General features: G+C 34.0%; 5 protein-coding genes across 5 annotated transcripts; 4 read left to right on the top strand and 1 right to left on the bottom strand.

Moving 5' to 3' along the window:
• Positions 1-2,953: 2,953 nt before the first annotated feature.
• Positions 2,954-6,765, top strand: LOC105640276 (alpha/beta-Hydrolases superfamily protein). The gene is made up of 5 exons (XM_012224550.4): positions 2,954-3,525; positions 4,938-4,974; positions 5,066-5,302; positions 5,413-5,460; positions 6,000-6,765. The coding sequence occupies exons 1-5, from the start codon at positions 3,224-3,226 to the stop codon at positions 6,489-6,491; spliced, it is 1,116 nt and encodes a 371-aa protein (XP_012079940.1). The 5' UTR covers positions 2,954-3,223; the 3' UTR covers positions 6,492-6,765.
• Positions 6,766-7,426: 661 nt separating this feature from the next.
• On the top strand, positions 7,427-10,502 carry LOC105640275 (Transducin/WD40 repeat-like superfamily protein). Its single transcript, XM_012224549.4, has 5 exons — positions 7,427-7,643; positions 7,865-7,991; positions 8,261-8,442; positions 8,533-8,728; positions 9,141-10,502. Coding segments are annotated over exons 1-5 (1,530 nt in total). The 5' UTR covers positions 7,427-7,641; the 3' UTR covers positions 10,164-10,502.
• Positions 10,503-11,748: 1,246 nt separating this feature from the next.
• On the top strand, positions 11,749-13,919 carry LOC105640273 (uncharacterized). Its single transcript, XM_012224548.4, has 2 exons — positions 11,749-11,985; positions 13,612-13,919. The coding sequence occupies exons 1-2, from the start codon at positions 11,881-11,883 to the stop codon at positions 13,696-13,698; spliced, it is 192 nt and encodes a 63-aa protein (XP_012079938.1). The 5' UTR covers positions 11,749-11,880; the 3' UTR covers positions 13,699-13,919.
• A 2,250-nt stretch (positions 13,920-16,169) lies between these two features.
• Positions 16,170-18,320, top strand: LOC105640271 (vignain). Its single transcript, XM_012224546.3, has 4 exons — positions 16,170-16,786; positions 17,331-17,566; positions 17,680-17,820; positions 17,894-18,320. The coding sequence occupies exons 1-4, from the start codon at positions 16,345-16,347 to the stop codon at positions 18,155-18,157; spliced, it is 1,083 nt and encodes a 360-aa protein (XP_012079936.1). The 5' UTR covers positions 16,170-16,344; the 3' UTR covers positions 18,158-18,320.
• On the bottom strand, positions 18,309-19,361 carry LOC105640272 (peptide methionine sulfoxide reductase). Its single transcript, XM_012224547.4, has 2 exons — positions 18,771-19,361; positions 18,309-18,682 (listed from the first exon to the last, which is right to left on the bottom strand). The coding sequence occupies exons 1-2, from the start codon at positions 19,086-19,088 to the stop codon at positions 18,428-18,430; spliced, it is 573 nt and encodes a 190-aa protein (XP_012079937.1). The 5' UTR covers positions 19,089-19,361; the 3' UTR covers positions 18,309-18,427.
• Positions 19,362-20,948: the final 1,587 nt, after the last annotated feature.

Raw genomic sequence — 20,948 nt, 5'->3', positions numbered from 1 at the left:
AAAAGGGAAGCGAAAAAACAAAAATTACGTTATACAATGTCTTCAGTAGAAAACCCTGTGAATATTACCAAGAAACAAACTCCTAATACCTTAAAGGGATATATTCAAAAGATAATTTTGAATTTACATCATCTTAAACATAAAAATATATTTTTAAATTCACCTCGACTTGAATATGAATTAAAAGGAAGAGATTGGCTTATTTAAATTTGATCAATGAAACTTAATATTTTGTTAAAACGAGGTTATTTTCGACTATTCACTATAAACAAAAGGATACAGTAAAAATAATTTTTAAAAACTCTCTATTTTGATAGGTTTATTTATACATATAAGGATTAGATAAGTTGAATTCTCGAACGAAAATATTTCTCCTTAAAAAATTAAAACTTAAGAAGAAAAAAAAAAAACATTTGTCGATTGTCATGAATACATGAGATAAAAACAAAAATATGTAATTCAGGGCAGTTGTGAGATCGACCCATCAACAAGGGGAAAGGAAAAGGACGTGGGGGATTTGAAGATACGAGGAACATGAGAAGAAGAGCAAGTGGCGACCCATACAAGAACACATGTGGGTAGTCTCTCCTTCTCGAGGATATTGTCTTGGCCATCACCAGCATTAACATACTACCGTCTTTGATCTTTGGAATGGTAAGAACCAAGAAGATTTGTGGTGCTCTGCTCTAGGTTTTAAGTTTCAAGCTTTTTCACATTTCACACTTATCACTATATATTCCTCCAACTTTCACATTTCTTATCAAATGAAGTTCGATTAGAGGTGAACTTTTGAAAAATATATTATTATATTTAATTATTTTAAACCATGTCACGATTATAACATATTAAATACAATTATTTTAACCATTCATAATAAACTTAGAAAATGATTATTGGCAAATTAATTATTTGATTGACTTATATATAAGTGAAAATAATTTAAAATCAGTCAAAATTCAAAATTTAGAATTTTCTTAATATTTTGGCGATGTAGTCCTTAGCATCAAGAGAAAAAGGGTGAATGGACAACTGATTTGGCAATATGAAAAATATTTCCATAGTGCAAAAACAACACATCAAAGTTGATTGAAAGGGATCCTAGGCTAAATCCATCTTTTCTCCTCTAATCTTCCTTTTCCTTGGCCCCTTTTGGTATAAAATCACACCGTTCAGATAAATTTAAACCTCAATATGCAATCTGAAAAAGCAAGATTTAAAAGAGTCAATTTTTCCGTCTATGTATAATAATAGTTTATGGTGAGCATTCAAGATCCAAAGGTTAAAAACCGTGGAATCAAGTGGCTTTGTTTCTTAGGAACCCATCATGTACATTAATATGGCCTGGGTCCTATGCTTTTAAAACTAGACATTAACAAGAAACTGTTTGATTTTGGTTTATTTCAGACCAGTAGTTGCAATTATCTAATCACATTCATATCTAAATTAAGATACGGTTGTTGGTCCATGTATTACATGTATCTTCTTAATTTAGACAAAGCTGTCTTATTCACTACAAACATGTATGTGGATTGTATTGAAGCTAATTTTTCCTTTAACACTAATAATTCAATTCAATGATAACGTAACCCCCCTCAAAAAAAAAAAAAAAAAAAAAAAAATCAACGATAAAATACACATTTGATTAATATTTATTTACTAATATGAAAATTAAAAATGCATTATGCACTTTATTTGCAAAGTTACAAGGTTTAAAGTAAATGTTATTGAAAGAAGAGTTTGAATTCCATCAGCTTATGAATAACTTCACTTATTTACAATCATATGCATGTGGGAGTGAGTTATTGTTGTGTCTTGAAAGGTCTATTGTTCCTTAATTTTCAAAATTAAATTTTTTCTTTCCTCAATTTTACATAAATTTTAAATATTTATATTTGCCCCAGCTCTTTTTTATGTTTTTGAAAATGCCCATATTTGTCTCCCAAATTTTGATTTTTCTCTCCTAAATAATATATATTTGTAAAAATATCATTTTAAATTTTATTTTTATTTAGCTTTATACGTGTTCCAATAATAAATACTCGAAAAGCAGAGGAGAGTTATTTGCTGAGGACTGAGGTCAGTCGGGAAATAATGCAGACACGCGTAACAAAATGGGACAACCTGGACTCCCTGTGTGAGTCCACAGAAAAAAGGCACTTTTGCAATGATGTCCTCTCATTTTTCCTTTATTGCATAATTATTCAAGGTATTTATCTGTCCATTGTTGTGATTAGTAAGCAATTAAGCATACTGCCTTTTGTAAAACTAATTGATTAAGCCTGCTTACTGCCTTCCATTTCACGTTTTTAGGACCTATTAGAGGGTTTTTCAGTCAAATTTTGCTCCTTACTGGGCCAACCAATTACTTATTGCTCATATAAAAGTTAAATGCCTTTTCCTCTTTTTTTTTTTTTTATGTCTTCAAAAAAAAAAAAAAGGTAGAGGATAACTTTAATTTAAAATTTTAAATCCCTTTACAAATTGAAGAGAATTTTCTATTATTTATTGTAATTTAACATTAATTATTAATTTTTTCGATAGTCTAAATATTTATTTATTATGTTTAAATAAACAATTGAATCGAAATATTTCCATTAGTAAAATAGGTTTTGTAAGAAATTCATCAATAAATAAATATGTTTATATTATTATTTAATGAATTATTTTAGCCATTATAAAAACTCTTCATTTTTATAGGCCGGATTAAAAAACTAATAGTATTTTCAAAAAAGAAAAAAAATTAACTGGACATGAACATGAATGTAAGGAAAAGGAAACTTTTGGGAACTTAGGGAAAGATACAAAAACAATAAGGGTAGAAATGAAAATTAATGAAAAGCGATTAAAATAATAACAGGACAGTAGTTTAACACGTGAGAAAGGTCTCATGAACATCCGCATGAGACAAGCTGTAATCATATCATTGCCCTCTAAACGGGCAAGAGAGAAAATTCCACCCACAAAATTAATCCTCTCGTTCTTTCTCTCTCACTTCACATATCACGACTGACCACGTCTGACCTCTCTCTCTTTCTTTCTCAGAGCTAATGCCAAAGAACAACTACATGCTCTCTGCCAAAAAGAAAAGAAAAGAGAAAGGCAGGGAATGTTCATCTTCTTCTTCTTCTTCTCCTCCTCCTCCTCCTCTTATTAATATCATTAATTGACTGTTTCTCTAAAGAATACAACTCTGCTTCTAGATAAATATATATAAATATACAGAATGGGTGGGGTGACTTCCTCTATGGCAGCAAAATTCGCTTTTTTTCCTCCGAACCCCCCTTCTTACAAGTTAATTGCTGATGATGCTACTGGCCTTTTGCTTCTAGACCACTTCCCTCACCGTGAAAACGTCGACGTCTTGCGCCTACCTACTCGCCGAGGCACTGAGATCGTTGCTGTGTATGTTAGGTATCCCATGGCCACTTCTACTCTGCTGTACTCTCATGGAAATGCTGCTGATATTGGCCAGATGTATGAGCTCTTCATCGAATTGAGTATCCACTTGCGTGTCAATCTCTTGGGGTAACTTCACTTTCGCATTACCCTTTCTTCAGTTTCGAAATTTTTGTTCTTATAGTGCATGTGCAGAAGGTGTGTTGTGGAAATTTAAATGAATGTATGATACCCAGTTGAAATTTAGAGCTTTGGTGTATAATTTATAATACTCGAAGGAATGGATGTTAGAAAGATATATTTCAGATTATAGATAGCTTGGTAAAAAGTGTAATTTGTTTAGATTTTGAAAGGTCATTTTGATCAAGCGTGGCTGTGATTAGGTTAAAGGGGATGGAGACTGTTGCAGATCAAGTGGTTCATGTGTGTATGTTTGTGCCAGGTTTGGCTGTTCTTACTAAAGATTGTCTAAAAAGGGAACTGAAATGTTCTTTCAGTAGATCTATCCCATTCACATCATATGTATATGATGTTACTCTTGGTCTATTGATTGCATGTGTTTCTTTATTTATATGACATTTGATTTTGGGGAACTGAATATCCTTTGGATTTTGATCTATGGAAGTAGCATACCTGGTTAATTATGTGATCAGCAACACCTTGGTGGAGGGTAATTATTCCGCCTAGATGCGAAGAGATGAAAGATCTTGCCTCTTGGTGATTTATATAGTCTGCAATCAGTATTTTGATTTGCATTAACAGGAAATAGAAATATTTCAACTGAAAGTTTGATTATTTCTTTTTTTCTTTTTTTCAATTTTTATTGTCATAGGTTTTTGTCCTGAGTCTGGTAAGTTTTTGGGCCCTAGAATGTGTAAAGCTACTTCTTTTCTTCCCTAATTCTATGTTTTCATTTTCAAAGAAAATGTCAAACATAAATTAACCTGATATGGACAAAAGAAGAGCAAGAAGATCACACATGTAATTTAGTTTGAAGACAAAAATATGAGCTGTTGAAGATTTAACTGACTGGTTTTCCACTAAGATTTCTGGGAAGCTCAGATCACCATATCTGTTGATTTAACTGAATTTTGTATCAATTTCTTAAAACCATATATAAAAGGTGCATGGATCTTGGAAGTCTGAACCTGCCTGCTAAGTAAGTATCTTAGTTGAATTGTGCATAGAGTATTTTATTGCTTGAATTCATGGACCAAAATGTGTTGAAGTTGGAACAGTGTGCTGTGGTGCGAGCATCTTTTTTGCAATTATTATTTGATGGATGAAGCAAAGTAGGGCCTGGAAATTCAATTACTTTAATTGTATAGAATTTGCACTTTAATTTTCTCTATAAGAATGATAATTTGTTGTTAACAGATTGATGTTTGTCTGACACTATGCATCAATGCTTAACACACCAGAAATTTTCCCAGAGTATCACTCAAGGTCCTGCTCTTTAATAGAGTAATGCATGCGTCAGCTTATGCTGTCATCCTCTGGTTAATTATAGTACGTAAACACCTTTACCCCAATTTATGCAGGTATGACTACTCAGGCTATGGACAGTCATCAGGAAAGGTAGGCAGTGCGAATCTTGTCATATTTGATATGTAACTGAAATTACTATCACCAGCAGCTTGTCTAAAGCTCATGCATATGCCTTCTGCAGCCGAGTGAGCACAATACTTATGCTGACATTGAAGCTGCTTATAAGTGTCTTGAAGAGAGCTATGGTGCCAAGCAGGAGAACATAATCCTTTATGGTCAGTCTGTTGGTAGTGGGCCTACTTTGGATCTTGCTGCACGTTTACCCCGGTTAAGAGCTGTTGTTCTGCATAGTCCTATACTGTCAGGGTTAAGAGTCATGTATCCTGTGAAACGCACATATTGGTTTGATATCTACAAGGTTAAATATGCTTTTTCATCTTCTTGAATCTATTCCTTTATAATATAAAGAATAGTTGCTGCCAGAGATGCCTCTGAACTGAATTTCGTTTTTACTTGGTTGTTGTGCAGAACATAGACAAGATTCCATTGGTGAAGTGCCCTGTGCTGGTTATCCATGTAAGTATTGGAACGCAACACTTGGATTTTAGCAACTGCATGGAACTGTATTATGATATTGTTTATTTAAATTTATATTTATGCAATTCTTGTTTTGTGTTGGACAACAACTAAACAAATGCTGTATGAAGGATTTCTAAAATTTACACAAATTCTTGGGAACACATGGATTCTCCATGAGAACTGTGCTTTGTCATTTCACTTGTATGATGTGGAATACTTGGGTGATTAACTAGTGCATTGTGCATGACTATTTATCCATATCAGTAGGAAAGACATTGATCCTAAGAAAAAGATTTCGGAATACAAGATATAAGAAAAATTATCAGTGATCGACTTTATATAGGAATCAAATTGATGCATAGTTTAAAATTAGTTTTATTGTTGGGGGTGAATTTGGATACACCCTAGCTCTTTTTAGTTATAATCACCTAGGATACCAAGTGGCTTTTCTGTTATGCTAATTTTTTCCATGTTATCATTTGAGTTTGTGGCTGTCTGTCTTGTGTTCACTGTCTGGTTTGCTTGCTTTCTTACAGGGAACTTCTGATGAAGTAGTTGACTGTTCTCATGGCAAGCAGCTTTGGGAATTATGTCAAGAGAAATATGAACCACTATGGCTCAAAGGAGGTAATCACTGTGATTTAGAGCTGTATCCAGAGTATCTTAGGCATCTGAAGAAGTTCATATCAACAGTGGAGAAATCACCTTCACGAAGAAATACTTCTAGGAGAAGTGTAGATGGTATGGAACAGCCTAGACGGAGCACCGATTGTTTTGAGGCTCCACGGAAGAGTACAGACCGGAGGGAGAAACCAAGAAAAAGCACTGATAGACCTGAAAAACTGAAGTTTCATGAATACAAGTTTACCAATATTGAAAAACTAGAAAAGTTGAAGGTCTCCTTTGACCAAATGGAGAGGTCGCGGAGAAGTGTGGAATACCACGAGAAATCTAGAAGAAGCATCGACCTACAACTAGAAAAGGCACGGAAAAGCGTCGATTGGCTGGATAGGATTCGTGCTGGATAGAAGCCCAAGTCCTTTGTAAAATTTGTGCACTATTGGTTTTTTGGGGGGAAGGGGAAAGGAAAATGGGGAAAAAGGGAAAATTATTTGGTATTTTAACTAGTGAATTCAGAGTGTGTGCCTTGCTCATTGAAGTTGCATAATAACTGTTTAATGGGATTGTAGGGTTTGATATACTGGGTCCGGGTGGGATTGTTATCGTTGATTGTTAATGGAAGAATTCTAACCTCTTTATTCTACTTTGTCCAAAAGAAATGAAGCTCACAGGTTATAATCAGTCTATCTACTTGCAAGATTGCCTCTTGTTCTTTTAAGTTTTAGTCACTGAGATAAGTGTAGGTCTGTCGAAAAAGCTTTCCATGAACCAGTGAGTTTTTTGTTTGCTGATAGTGAAATAGTTCTCGGAAAAAGACTAAGAATGCACGTTTAAGCCTTAGCAAGATTTTTTTTTTTTTTTTTTTTTTTTTGAAGAAAAACCTGTTAGGTTAGACTGGTTGGTACTTGTACGTACAAGTGTTGTAAGGTTAGTAGTTCGATTACGTATATGATAATGATTTCCCATCGCATGCATCAAAATAAGAGAATTGATTTGTCCGGATTTATAAATTCACTCATTAATTAAATTAATAAAATTAATTTTTATTAAAACATGAATAGGATAATCCAAATAATTAGGTGAAGCTAGTTAGGACAAACTTAAATAATTGAAATAAGCGAGTCTATTACGTAGACCTCCCTACGAATAAAAATATAATTATATAATTACAGTCTTCTCAGTTCTCATCATCTGAAAAAAAAAAAAACATTATTATTTACTTAATAAATTAAGTAAGCCACTGTTGGGCTAGCCCAACCCGATATGAAACAGCAGTAAGAACTGTGGGCCTAGCGGCGCCACCTTTCTTAATCCAAGTCTCCAGACTCTGAGTCTTTCTGTGCTCTATCGTTCAACCGTTCCTTATTTTTTTCTTTCCTAAATAATTGTTGGGTCCTCAAAACTTTCACTTTATTCAATCTAATCGAAATCTAAGACAAGTTGGGCGTTCCTTCTATTTCTTAAGTTGCATAAATTGCACCTTCTTCCAACATTTCATTCTTTTTCTACAAACCCTAATTCAGATACGGTCGAGGCTGATACCCATTCAATCAAAATATGTAAGTAATTTAGATTCCTTTATTTTTCTTTTTAACTTAGATTCATTAACTTCCGTTTTTTTTAAAAAAAAAAAAAATTTCTGTCCATAATTGAGTTCAATTAAGTCAAGCTTCTAGATTACTTTTAGTTGTATTGATTTTCTTTCTGTTAATTTTCCTGCGTTTTCTTAGCTGCCAAACAACCAGAGAGACGATGATTTAATTTCGTGTGAATGTTTCAGGTTTCGGGAAGAGATTGCGAGAGAAGCTATAAACCATGCGCTAAAGGCCCTAAGGAAGCGGCATTTGCTTGAAGAAGTTGCTCATGCTCCCGCTTATACTGCTCTTTCCAGACCGATTATCTCTCAGGTCTTCTCTCTCTCTCTCTCTCTCTCTCTCTCTCTCACGCGCACTCACACACAAACAATTGCTACTAGCAATTGTCTATTGGGAAAAAGCTAATACTTGAATTATATACCTGGTAATGGTTTCGTTGGTCAATTACTTCAATTGTCTGAACATCAATTTCTATTCTTTTTTTTTAAATTACTATCATTGTAATTTTTGTTATTGTTGCTTTGTTGACTCATAATTATTCTCTTAACGGTATAATTTTTTGTTCCTTATATTTATGAAAGGGGTCAGAATGGAAGGAGAAAGCAGAAAATCTGGAATTGGAACTTCAGCAATGCTACAAAGCTCAATCTCGATTGTCTGAGCAACTTGTTGTGGAGGTAGCAGAGTCCAGAGCATCAAAAGCTTTACTGGAAGAAAAAGAAGCAGCTTTAACTGATTTGCAAAAGGAGTTAATACAAACAAGGTTGGCATTCTATCTATATTTTAGCCAGCTAGGAAGATGTTTTGAGGTTTATGGTGTCAGGAAATATTGAAACATGGATTTGTGCTGCAGGGATGAGTGCTCTCAATTAAGGGCAGATTTAGAAGAAAAGATTAAGGCTCTAGAATTGGTTGTAAGTGAGAATCATGAACTTCGAACACAATTGGAAGAGATGATTGTCAAAGCTAAGAATGCGGAAGCCGAAAATAAGATGTTAGTTGATCGCTGGATGCTGCAAAAGATGCAGGATGCTGAACGTCTTAATGAGGTACTTTATATCATTGCAATAATTGAAATGAAAATGTTGCTATAGAGGTTTTTTTTTTCCCTGTGGAATATGCTTTCTAAAAGAATTTACTTAAGTTATTATAGTTCCCTAGCAATTCTAGAAAACTTGATAGGTTCTGGAAGGGCCATTTTAGTCATTTAGAGGATTTGGAGTTGAGATAGTTGTCTTGTATTGTTTTCTGATTTGGTTTCACACATGGAGATGGTGTTAGTGAAGCATTGCATGGTGATCTTACGTAAACAATTTGCAGAGCAATATTGAGTCATGTGACTATGAGTTTTGTTTGTTGTGTTCATGTTCTTTATCCTGCTTTTATGGACTTAAATTGCTTTCTTATTGCTTTTCTCATGCTGTGTATATGGCTAATCAATGATTTCCGTGTTTAACTTAGGCCAATGCTCTATATGAAGAAATGGTTGATCGGCTCAAGGCAAGTGGTTTGGAGAGACTGGCTCGGCAGCAAGTGGATGGAGTGGTCCGACAAAATGAAGATGGTGCTGAGTACTTTGTGGAATCAACTGTTCCATCGGTATGCAAGCACAAAATTACAGCTCATGAGGGTGGCTGTGCTTCTATAATATTCGAGTATAATTCTAGCAAACTGATTAGCGGTGGACAGGATCGCTCAATCAAAATGTGGGATACAAATACTGGATCATTAAGTCGTACCCTTTATGGTTGCCTTGGTTCTGTTCTTGATCTATGCATTACCCATGATAATAAATCTGTCATTGCTGCTAGTAGCTCAAATAACTTGTATGCATGGGATGCCTACTCAGGGCGTGTCCGTCACACTCTCACAGGGCACATTGATAAAGTGTGTGCTGTGGATGTCAGCAAAATTTCAAGTCGTCATGTTGTCAGTGCTGCTTATGATCGTACTATAAAAGTTTGGGATTTGCAAAAAGGTTACTGCACCAACACTATTGTTTTCCACAGCAACTGCAATTCGCTGTGCTTTAGTATGGACGGACAGACCATTTGTTCGGGCCATGTTGATGGGAATCTTCGCTTGTGGGATATTCAAACAGGAAAGCTACTCAGTGAAGTTGCTGCACATTCACTTGCTATTACATCTATCTGTCTATCACGAAATGGAAATGTTATATTGACAAGTGGGAGAGATAACTTGCATAATTTATTTGATATGAGATCTTTAGAAGTTTGTGGTACATTAAGGGCAAGTGGAAACAGAGTAGCATCTAATTGGAGTCGCTCTTGCATCAGTCCTGATGACAACTACGTTGCTGCTGGATCAGCTGATGGGTCTGTATACATTTGGTCAGTATCAAAAGCTGATATAGTAAGCACTCTGAAGGAGCACACAACTTCTGTTCTCTGTTGTTCATGGAGTGGACTTGGCAAACCGTTAGCCACAGCAGACAAGAATGGAATTATTTATACCTGGACATGATTATTTCCTTGTGTGTGTAATATGTCAGATTGTTAACCCCGAATCTGGTTGCATTCCTCTGCAAAATTTTACTGCTCGGCTTACTAACAAGTTTGTGATTGCTGGCTCATGATATGATATAAGTTAACTTGGGAATGACTGTTTGAATGACTGTTGAGGGGAAGAGGAATGTGCTTAGCAGGAAGGATTACCACTGTAGAAAAACTATACTGTAAATAGAAAGCCATGAATGGGTTGATTGCTTGTAAGTATTTAAACATGATTAAAGTTCTTGGACGTGATCCTTGAGGTATATTGCTCAACCTCATTGCCTCAATTGATTTTTTTTTTTTTTTATTATTATTATTGTTTTTGCCTGATCCCTTTACCACAGTTTGTTCTCATGGAACTTATGGTTGAACTTTGAGATTGTTAAAAGAAAGTTTTGTGTATTATGTGTGTTTTTTGTGCGACTTTCTTGTGAAAATTTGGTTTGAAAATCGAATTCGTGTTCTACTTTGTTTATTGCCCTAAAGAAAAAGATTGTCATCCTTTTATTCGTGTTCAATCTTTCAGGTTTCACATTATATTAAAGCAAGTACTTTATAGCAGACAAGATTTGGAAGTCTCTCCATTTTTTTTTTCAAAGAAAATTGCTTATAATAATTGCTGTATGTCTTTCGAGAAGATTAAGAGTATCAATTAATCTTTTCCGATTTTATTTTTATCTTTATTAAATACAAATTATTTTTTATAATTTCTTAAAACCCATCTTAGTTTTAGCATATTAATAGAGAAAATTACGTGAAATAAATGGTGATTTAATCAAAATTAACTAGTATTTTATTATATTTTATGTGATTTAATTATGTTCTTAATCATCATATAAAAATAGATAAAAGAGAGTAGTAGGAAGTAGCTGATTACAATTAATTAATTATACAAACTCCCAAAGACTTCCAATCGAGTATATCAAATTCATCATTTCATAATCTTATGTTGGTTTTTTCTCTTAGGTATACAGTAAATCTTTAGGAATTGGAGATTTTTTTTATGCGTTTTGCTAAAAATTGATAATCATGGTATTATTTTTTTAAAAAAAATTCACTCTTTAATATTATTTTATTTAATTATCTATTATTATAAAGAGATTTTATTATTAGACCTATGGGCAAAAATAATATTTTTCAGATTTTATTATTAGACCAGTGGGTAAGAATAATATTTTGAGTTATACAATAGAGTGTCTACGATTTATTGAAATTAAAATTTTAATGACATAAATTGATCAACTCGCAAAATCTTAGGAACTATAAAATTTTTTACTGAAAATTAAGGGATGAAAACACGTATTGGGCCATTTGAACGAGAGCAAACATGTCATGGTCTGCTCATAATTCGAACAGAAGAAGAAAAATTTCCTTCTATACAAGGAAAAGTTTCTTTGCGTGATGTCCAGCTTGTATAGTTGAGAATTGAGATTGGTAGTTGGAGTCGCCGATTTAAACGCTTGGGCCGGGAATTGAAATCCAAAATCCAGTACGAGCTTGGCCCATTGATCGATCTGTGCACGACGCGAAGCAACCAAGAAAGAGTGAGTAGCCTTGTCCGGCGAATCCGACCCGTTTATATTGGGAAAATCCAAATCCACTCATCTCAAATCGAAAGTCTTTCTCCATTGCTGAATGAAACGTAACTAGTCATTTCTAAATCAAAAACTTTGGAGGAAGAGGCGAAAATGGTGAGAGTGGCGACTTATTTCGCGATGTCATTGGGAGCCTTTGTATTTTGGCAATCGATGGATAGAGTCCATGTCTGGATTGCTCTTCACCAAGATGAGAAGGTGCGTTCTTTTCCTGTTAAAATTGTGCAATTATGTTTATTTGAAAGATTGAATTGGAGCTCCTCAAATTCATTTAATGAGATGATTCTTTAATCAAAATTTTGGTCATGATCTTAGAGTGATTAAAAGGAATTGTTTTCGTTTATGTAACCACTTAACCTTGACATGTTACAGAATACTAAATTAATGATCTTAATTTACTATGTTACAATGTGGTTGAAATTTGAGGTGGGCTTACTGTAGTTTCTTGATACTATTGAACAGATTGTCTGAATTTGATAGATTTATTTAGTATTATGCGAAAGCAAGAGAGCGGCTATTATCCAGGTGGGCAACTGAAGGATATATCGCTAGATTAGGTTGCCTGAGAACTTAAGGGTGACGCAAGAAATTGAACCTTACAGTAACCACTTAACCTTGACATGTTACAGAATTCTATGTTAAATAGGGAGTCCAAGAGTTAAAGATGTTGAAATTTTAATTCAACTTATGATGGACAATTTTCTTTTATATTGCAACCTTGTCCTTAAATTTCTGAAAGATTGCTGATTGACAACCTGTATAGAGTGTATATATATATATATATATATATATATATATATTGTGTTGTTGTGTAATTATACTTGGAACTGCTATTGCTATATCATTATCAATTTATCGAACGTTCGATATTGCTACATTATCATCCATTTATGGTTTTCTTTGGTGATTCAGTTGCTGTTAAAAAGCGATGCATGCTTTTATGAACACTGAGCATGCAGAACGAACTGTGGACTTGTTGCGAGTTTGCTTAGTTAAATTCCTAAATAGAGTGCCATTTGATTTAATTAGGTTTTATATCACTTGCCAGTTTCTGAGATAGTAACTTGATCTGAAAACAATATGAATATATTAATATCTATCAGTGACTGAGCATGTGAGTATCTGTGCTATTGTTGATGTAATTCTAGTTCTAGGGTTAGATTGATGTTGTTGGTCTCTTGGGATGTAGTTGCAGGCCACCCTTTTTTTCTCTTCTCGGTTTTGCAATTTTGAGTTTTGCTAGCAATAGAGGCGGTTTTGCAGGATAGCATAACTTTAGCCACAGTTTAACTTTAAGGTTATAAGGATAGACGATTTGATATAGTTTTTGATGGTTAAGTAACCTGGAGGATAAGCCAAAGTCCTTGGTTATTACTATCAAAGTGAAATGTTCTTCTGCAATTGGCATTGAGAAGATTAGAGAAGGGTAGCTCTTCTATACTCTAAGCTACAAATTTATGCTATTGCATATTACATCCTCTATGGATTGACATCTGATTGATATTTGTATTAGAATTTGGTCCTAGATTGACCAGGAAATTTGACATCAATGCTTGGTTCTTGCCTTATGAGTTGGATTATTCAATCTTCAGACCGATGGAAAATTTCAAAATATTGGTCTTGTCCATCAGGTTTAATCATATATATATATATATATATATATATGAAAAAGGAATTGTTTTTCATTTATTGTCTTTCAATTTAAAATCTTTTGTTGATTTTTGTTGTAGTGATGCTTCTAAACAGCAATTTGTTCTTGAAATTTGGTGTCTTTTTGCGTATCATAACTTGTTGCTTATTGGCTTTTGGATATCTTCCTTCCAGAAAGAAAGACTTGAAAAGGAGATGGAGATCAAGAGGGTCCGGGAGGAGCTATTGCAGCAAGCTAAAGTGAGGGATCCTCTTGCATGAGCTACTTATTTGATGAAATTTCTGTTTCTCTGAAGTGCCTGTAGCTCTTTGAGCTTCTTTTTACAAATTTTAGCTGAAAATAACTGAGTCGGCAAATTAATTTGCTTATGTCAGAAACAGTTCTTTTGCTTTTATTCACTGATTGGTAAAAAATAATTGATGATTGTTGTATGAAAGTTGTTTTGATGTTTAAGTCATGATCATAATTATTGATGGAGTTACATACCAAGTAATATAAGTATGCTTAAGGAGATATTGTTGTGAAACCATTTCCATTATCTTTTTTTTTTTTTTTTTTCAAAAAAAAAAAAAAAAGGGAAGAAGAAAAGATTGATTTGTCTGTCTTATGACCATGCTCGGAATCTTGACTTGTTGCATCTGATGTGCTAGCGGCTAGCCTGCTTGATCTGTAAGGTGTATTTACTTATCTGAACCTCCAATTTTTGTTGCTTTCCAGAAATGATTAGAAAGAGATAATGGTAGATATGTTTGTTGTTCATTTTGCTTTAGGAAGGTGTGAATTATTCTGAGGTAAAGCATTAAATAATGGATCATAAGCATGTTATGAGCTATATAGAGTTTTGGATCTTTAGAAGGCATGAGAATTGAAAGCATTTTGGATTGTTCTTTCAGTCTAAAGATAGAAAAGAGAATCTCTTTTTCTCTGAGAAATGTAACCTTCGAAAATAGTCTACCATGAGGATTTTCTAGGTGTACTGATAATAGTTTATTTACTTAGTGATTTCAGTGGGTTATTGTTAAATGTATGAGGAGAGTTGTGAATGTAGCTCTTTGGCCGCATTCTGAAGTCATCTTCTGGAGTTTTCCCATTACACCTAAGAAGACCTCCATAATTGACAAGCTTCCAACGAGTCTAACAAATACAGCAATAATGCAACAAGCAATTTCTTGCAGGCTTCAATTTCTCCTCTCTCCCGCTACATGATCCAATCACTGTGTGCCATATTAATAGATCCCATTCTTCTTTTTTCTTTATCTTTAAATTTTTTAGGAAACAAAACAATTATAATCCTGAAGTAGTAAGTTAAGATTTCAGGTAAATTAAGTGAGCCAACCATTATTGGTTGGCATCTTAATTATTAATATATCGTGAAGGAAATGCTAATCTTCTAATATCGGAATGTGTAATTAAATACATAACTGTAGCTTTCAATTTGTGCTTCCTTTAACAAGTGCTGAATCTTTATCTTCATTTAAAAATTTGTTGATACATAGCTGGTGGTGTGGCTGGCTCGCCCCCCTCTCTTTCCTCCGTGTGTGTGATCTAAGTCTAACCGTAGAAGTGACTACTTGCCAATGCATTACGGCACTTTATCCCCACAAGCAATACCTTGACTATCTAGTCAAATAATTATGAACCATCTCGTGTTTGTTTTTTTTCCCTTTTTCAACAAATATATTTTTTGTCTCTTAATCTTATATATATATATATCTGCCACATTAAGTTTCAAATTTTGGTTTGCATGAGCGCGTCGTCCTACAACCGGATTTCAGATAGAATCCCTCTAGTAATGTTGATTTCAATATTTAATTTTATATGTAAAATTCGCCAGGAAACGTAATACTATATTCTAACAGGACTTGTTAGACCTGTTATTAATTAGTTAATAATAGGAAAGTGAAAGGAAAAATGAATGAGAGATTGCTGTTAGACCTGTTATTAATTAGTTAATAATAGGAAAGTGAAAGGAAGAAGGAACGAGAGATTGATAGGCAAGCAAAGCAACGGCCAACGAGGCAGTAGAAGAATTTCCCACTCATCCTCCAATTACGGGAAAGGTTAGCAGACATGCAGATGTCATGTCATGCACTTTCATCTCCTAAAAATCACTTGCTGTTCTGAAAATTGAATTACTTGGGCGGTGAGTTTCAGTTAAAGCTTAGGCAAAATCAGTTACGAGAGACTTTATTTCCCCCACTTGAAAAAAATCGTGGCGACTCAAACATCCATTCTCTTCTATTTTATGCTATAGATGGCCTTATCACGTAACCTGATTTTGTACAAATTGTCCATTGCACTTAAGCTACTTTATATGATTTACTTGTTTTATATGTTAAAGGAGATTAAATTGATAAAGGCTAAATTCCAGATGTACTCCTTTTGCAAATCTTGATATATTTCCAAGATTTAAAAAAGAAGGGGAAAAAAAAAAAGATTACGTGATGGTGCTTTATTTATGCATGTAATTAAAATCATATCATCCATTACGTTTTCTCTGTTTATGTGTAACTGGCTCAAAGAAATGCCAGTGTCTCTTTCCTTTTCTTGCTGCTACAACTGAAAGTGAATTAAAAGTTAAAAACCAATCTTTCACTGCTTATATAAATATAGACTGTCTATTTGCTTGTTTAGATAGTTTATAGACATATATATCAATACTATATCCATACAGCTCTTTCCCCATCAATAAAATATATACTCTCCCAATCTCAAACCCAATCTTCATATCTTCTTGTTAATAATTATCACAGATTGTTGATGCCCATAAGGAACCTGTAACTTGTTCATTTATTGCTCTTTGTTTCTTCTTCTTTCATTTCTTCATCTTCTGTTATTCATTTCTCTATATAAACCAACTACTATTCTTCATTATTTCATCAAGAGTTTTTCATATCAAAAAGAAAATGAAGAGCTTTCTACTTGTTGCTTTCTCGTTGGTTTTGATTCTGGGAATTGTTGAGAGTTTCGATTTCCATGAAAAGGATTTAGCATCTGATGAAAGTTTATGGGGTTTGTACGAGAGGTGGAGGAGCCACCACACTGTTTCTACCAGTCTTCATGAGAAACACAGGAGATTCAATGTGTTTAAACACAATGTCATGCATGTTCATAACACTAACAAGCTTGATAAGCCTTACAAGTTGAAACTTAACAAGTTTGCAGATTTGACTAGCCATGAATTCAGAAACTCGTATGCCGGATCAAAGATTAAACATCATCGGATGTTTCGAGGGACACCAGAAGGAAATGTCAGCTTCATGTATGAAAATGTGGATAGAGTCCCACCGTCTGTTGACTGGAGAAAGAAAGGCGCCGTCACTGGTGTTAAGGACCAAGGCCAATGTGGTAAGCCTTTGTTGTGAAGTAGGGAAGAATTTATACGGCTTTTTTTCTTTTTTTCGATTTCTCAAAAACAAAACATATACCGCAAACTCAAACATTAACATAACAGAAGGAACAAGTCAGCAACTTTTTTTTTTTTTTGTTTTTTTCTCTATTTTCATCTGTCTCTTGCTCACTTCTTTGGTTACAGCATACCCCTTTTACAGGGAGAAAATAAGAACCATATATACTTACCTAGCAAGACATCTAACCAAGCCATCTTTCCACGAAACAAGGACTTCCATTCCTTCTTAACTAACACAGGTTATAATTCATAGCAGTAAAATATGTCAGCAAAAACCTTTGTTCTTCACTTCATTTATTATTGTCTTATTTCACAAATTCATGAAGAGATTTATGCATATCCTTTTGGTTAGTGTCAGTAAATGAAGGATATGCAGAGACAGGTTATAAAAAAAATGGAATCTATGCTCCTCTCAATAAAGGAAGTTTGATTTCAGTATTTATTGCTTACAATTTAATTTTTGTCGTTTTCAATGTGGTACAGGTAGTTGCTGGGCATTTTCAACTGTAGTCGCAGTTGAAGGTATTAATCAAATTAAGACAAACAAGTTAGTATCTTTGTCAGAGCAAGAGTTGGTGGACTGTGACACTGAACAGGATCAAGGATGCGATGGAGGGTTAATGGATTATGCATTCGAGTTCATTAAGCAAAAGGGAGGCCTAACAACTGAGGCTAACTATCCTTATGAAGCTGAAGATGGAACTTGTGATTCTAAAAAGGTTAATTTATATCCATGTTTTCATTTACTTTAACCTTAATTAATTTAGATTATGAGACGTAATTTAATCAGTTATTGCTTAATTATAATTAAAATTGGCAATGCTACTTCCAGGAGAATTCACCTGCAGTCTCCATTGATGGGTATGAGAAAGTTCCAGAAAATGATGAGAATGCGTTGCTCAAAGCAGTTGCAAACCAGCCTGTATCTGTTGCCATTGATGCTGGAGGTTCAGATTTCCAGTTCTACTCAGAGGTAAACTTAATAATTCCCTTAAAACAAATATTTATGATTTGATTAATTAACTAATGCTAGCATGAATCTGCAGGGCGTATTTACTGGAAGCTGCGGAACAGAGCTGGATCATGGAGTGGCAATTGTGGGTTATGGAACAACACTTGATGGAACCAAATATTGGATTGTGAAGAATTCTTGGGGAGAAGAATGGGGAGAGAAAGGTTATATAAGAATGAAACGTGGAATCTCAGAGAAAGAAGGACTGTGTGGTATAGCAATGGAGGCTTCATATCCTATCAAAAACTCCTCAAATAATCCTACAGGAACCAAATCTTCTCCCAAAGATGAACTCTAAAAACGACATGCTGCTGCAATGGGCTCGCTGATATGTTAGCTTGGCTATCAGTTTCAATTAACAACAAACTCACAGATTCAATAATGTTGTATCAGTGATTCAACACCTTGTTTCCTGTTTCAAAATTAATAAAATCATTGAAGATTGTCTCTTTTGCAAATAATTAAGAAAGGCAGTTTATTCATATTATTACTGGAATTACATTGCATAAAGCGACTGCCGGTTTGCATAACAAGCAAGCATTAAGCTAGAACTGGTCTAGCTAGCCAATTAGCCATAACATCTGATAGGGTCAGTGCAACCTTTCTCAGCAGATTGCTTCAATCCCTCACCTCCTCCTTTTTCAAGATATTGCTGATGATACTCTTCTGCTCTGTAAAACCTTTTTGCTGGAAGAATTTCAGTCACAATCTTCTTATCTTTAAGTTCCAGCTGCTTAGCTTCCTTTGATTCTTGGGCTAACTTTGCTTGGGTTTCATTGTAATAGTATATTCCTGATCTGTATTGCGCACCCACATCACCGCCCTGACCAAAATGAATCAAGAAAACAGCTTTAGCATAATTAATACTATCAAGTTTTGAAATTTGAAACAAATATTGAACTCAATCGTACCTGGCGATTTAGGGTTGTAGGATCGTGGCGAGACCAGAAAAGAGAGAGGAGATTGGTATATGGGCAAAGTTCCGGGTCGAATTGGACGCGCACCACCTCCACGTGGTTAGTGGTGCCGGTACAAACCAGTTTGTAATTGGGATTATCCACATGACCCTGAGAGTAGCCGACCTCCGTCTTCACCACCCCAACCACTCGTTGAAAAGCCAGCTCCACTCCCCAGAAGCAGCCTGCTCCGAACTGAGCGAATTCGTGAGACGGGTTATCGGGTTTGTCGAGATCCGGATCCAGTGCAGGATTGGCTGTGCCGGTCGCCATTTTTTCTTAGCGCTCTATGCTTGGAGGAGCAGATCGATCAGTCACTTATTTAATTACGTCGATTGTGCAGACCACAAGCAACTTGGGTGGTTCAAATAATGAATGTGGTCAATTTACTGATCGGAGTCATAAAATTTGTAGATGTTAAGATCGAATTTAGGATTTGGCTGCTTACGAGGAAGATTCATCAAAAATTCAAAATCATTTTTCATCCACAATTTCCTACTCACTAATTTGTTTGGCTATGGGTAATGTCCATTTCATGAAAGGTACTGTTTGCAAATTGATAAAGGAAAAGGAAACGTTGACCTTACTTACACCTCTAAATATAATTTTAGATGCATCTAAAAATATTATTTTTGAATTGGTTAAATGCATAGATATGCGCTGTAATTTAATATATATTCATGTATATAAAGTTACCAGAAATACATATGAATCTATTGTCATCTAAGGATGGCAAAATGCTTCAAAGTGGCGGGAACACGAACCATCCGCCTTGAATGAGGTAGTTTTTTTAACATTTTAATGTCCCGTCTTAAAAATCTCTTTCTTAACATGTATAATATATATAATTTTTAATATAGATAAATATATAGTTTTATTATATATACATAATATATTATATGTCGTATAATATATAAAAATTTTTACAGTCAGTCAAGGCAGGAACAAAGATTTTATATTTTTTAAGGAGACAAGATGAAGCATTGATTTTTTTTACCCCATAATATCCCTGACTTGCCTTGTTACCATTCCTATTCTCACCATTAATGCAATAGATTGATATAGGGCGAATCAATTCATACGTGTTTCTCAAAATTGAGGGTTTGAAGTTCTGTTTATAATATTTTAAATTTATGCTTTTCTTGTGAAAATATTATAAGTACTGTAAAGCTATTAGTTTAGTAAGTTAATTGGTAATAACTGAGAGTTCGAACTTCAAACCCAAGAACAATCATTGAATTAGTAGCCCAAGAACAGCCCATACAAATGCCCAAAAGATGACCCATTATCTGGGAATAAGGTATTTTTGCATATGGGTCATTGAACAAAGCCTTTTTGCTTTCAAGTTCTTTTCCACTTTTCTCTTTTGACAAGTTCTTTTGGTCCCCTACCATCACAGCAAAATCCTTCTTTTCGCCGTTGATTTGCGCCCTATGTGCTAATAATATTCATGATTGCTTGTTCTTCAGCAATTAAAATTCTAATGTCTAAAATACATTTCTCTTCCTTAAATATTCAAGTATTTATATATAGTAGACATAGCATTCGGATTTCAGATCAGGCAAAAAAATTTCAATCCACTCACTTTGTTGGTGAACCAGAAAATATTTTAGTGTGAAATTGCAAAATTCCTTTTTTTAATACAGTTTCTTTAAATTCCATATTTGCTTAAAATAGAGATGGATACTTAATGGGCCCAAGAAAGAAGTCCAGCATTAGCAGGATCGACGTTCTCAATGTCGAGTGCAATTCACTTTCCAACGGAAGGCATTATTCATAGGACAAATATCAAAGTCAGCTTTTCATTAATCATTATTCACTAAATACATACTTTCCTTCTTAAATTTTGTCATTTTAATCTAATGAATAGTATTGTGATATAATTTTATAATTTAAAAGTGTTTAATAAAATAATTTACAAATTGAAGTTTTTAAAAATAAAATTTTATAAATTGAAGTGTTCGATGGATTAAAATAAAAAAAAAATAAAATTTAAGAATGAATTATGTGTTCGGCTATTAATCGTTATAACATGGTCTAAACAAATTTTTTTCAAGCAGGATAATCACATATATTTTTCTTTAATTATTATAATTTTTATTAAAAACCCTAATTAAATAAGCTGCCAACAAT

This window comes from Jatropha curcas, chromosome 10, assembly GCF_041381405.1.
Source record: "Jatropha curcas cultivar XTBG-Jc1 chromosome 10, XTBG_Jcur_1.0, whole genome shotgun sequence".
Classification (NCBI taxonomy): Eukaryota; Viridiplantae; Streptophyta; class Magnoliopsida; order Malpighiales; family Euphorbiaceae; genus Jatropha; species Jatropha curcas.
This window is presented reverse-complemented; position numbering and strand designations above follow the sequence as displayed.

Coding starts and splice junctions, on each gene's coding strand:
- LOC105640271 (XM_012224546.3), top strand. CDS start 16,345: ATGAAGAGCTTTCTACTTGTTGCTTTCTCGTTGGTTTTGATTCTGGGA. Junction 16,787..17,330: donor TAAGGACCAAGGCCAATGTG/GTAAGCCTTTGT, acceptor AATGTGGTACAG/GTAGTTGCTGGGCATTTTCA. Junction 17,821..17,893: donor ATTTCCAGTTCTACTCAGAG/GTAAACTTAATA, acceptor ATGAATCTGCAG/GGCGTATTTACTGGAAGCTG.
- LOC105640272 (XM_012224547.4), bottom strand. CDS start 19,088: ATGGCGACCGGCACAGCCAATCCTGCACTGGATCCGGATCTCGACAAA. Junction 18,683..18,770: donor CTACAACCCTAAATCGCCAG/GTACGATTGAGT, acceptor CATTTTGGTCAG/GGCGGTGATGTGGGTGCGCA.
- LOC105640275 (XM_012224549.4), top strand. Junction 7,992..8,260: donor CCAGACCGATTATCTCTCAG/GTCTTCTCTCTC, acceptor TATTTATGAAAG/GGGTCAGAATGGAAGGAGAA. Junction 8,443..8,532: donor AAGGAGTTAATACAAACAAG/GTTGGCATTCTA, acceptor TTTGTGCTGCAG/GGATGAGTGCTCTCAATTAA.
- LOC105640276 (XM_012224550.4), top strand. CDS start 3,224: ATGGGTGGGGTGACTTCCTCTATGGCAGCAAAATTCGCTTTTTTTCCT. Junction 3,526..4,937: donor TTGCGTGTCAATCTCTTGGG/GTAACTTCACTT, acceptor CAATTTATGCAG/GTATGACTACTCAGGCTATG. Junction 4,975..5,065: donor ATGGACAGTCATCAGGAAAG/GTAGGCAGTGCG, acceptor TGCCTTCTGCAG/CCGAGTGAGCACAATACTTA.
- LOC105640273 (XM_012224548.4), top strand. CDS start 11,881: ATGGTGAGAGTGGCGACTTATTTCGCGATGTCATTGGGAGCCTTTGTA. Junction 11,986..13,611: donor CTCTTCACCAAGATGAGAAG/GTGCGTTCTTTT, acceptor TCTTCCTTCCAG/AAAGAAAGACTTGAAAAGGA.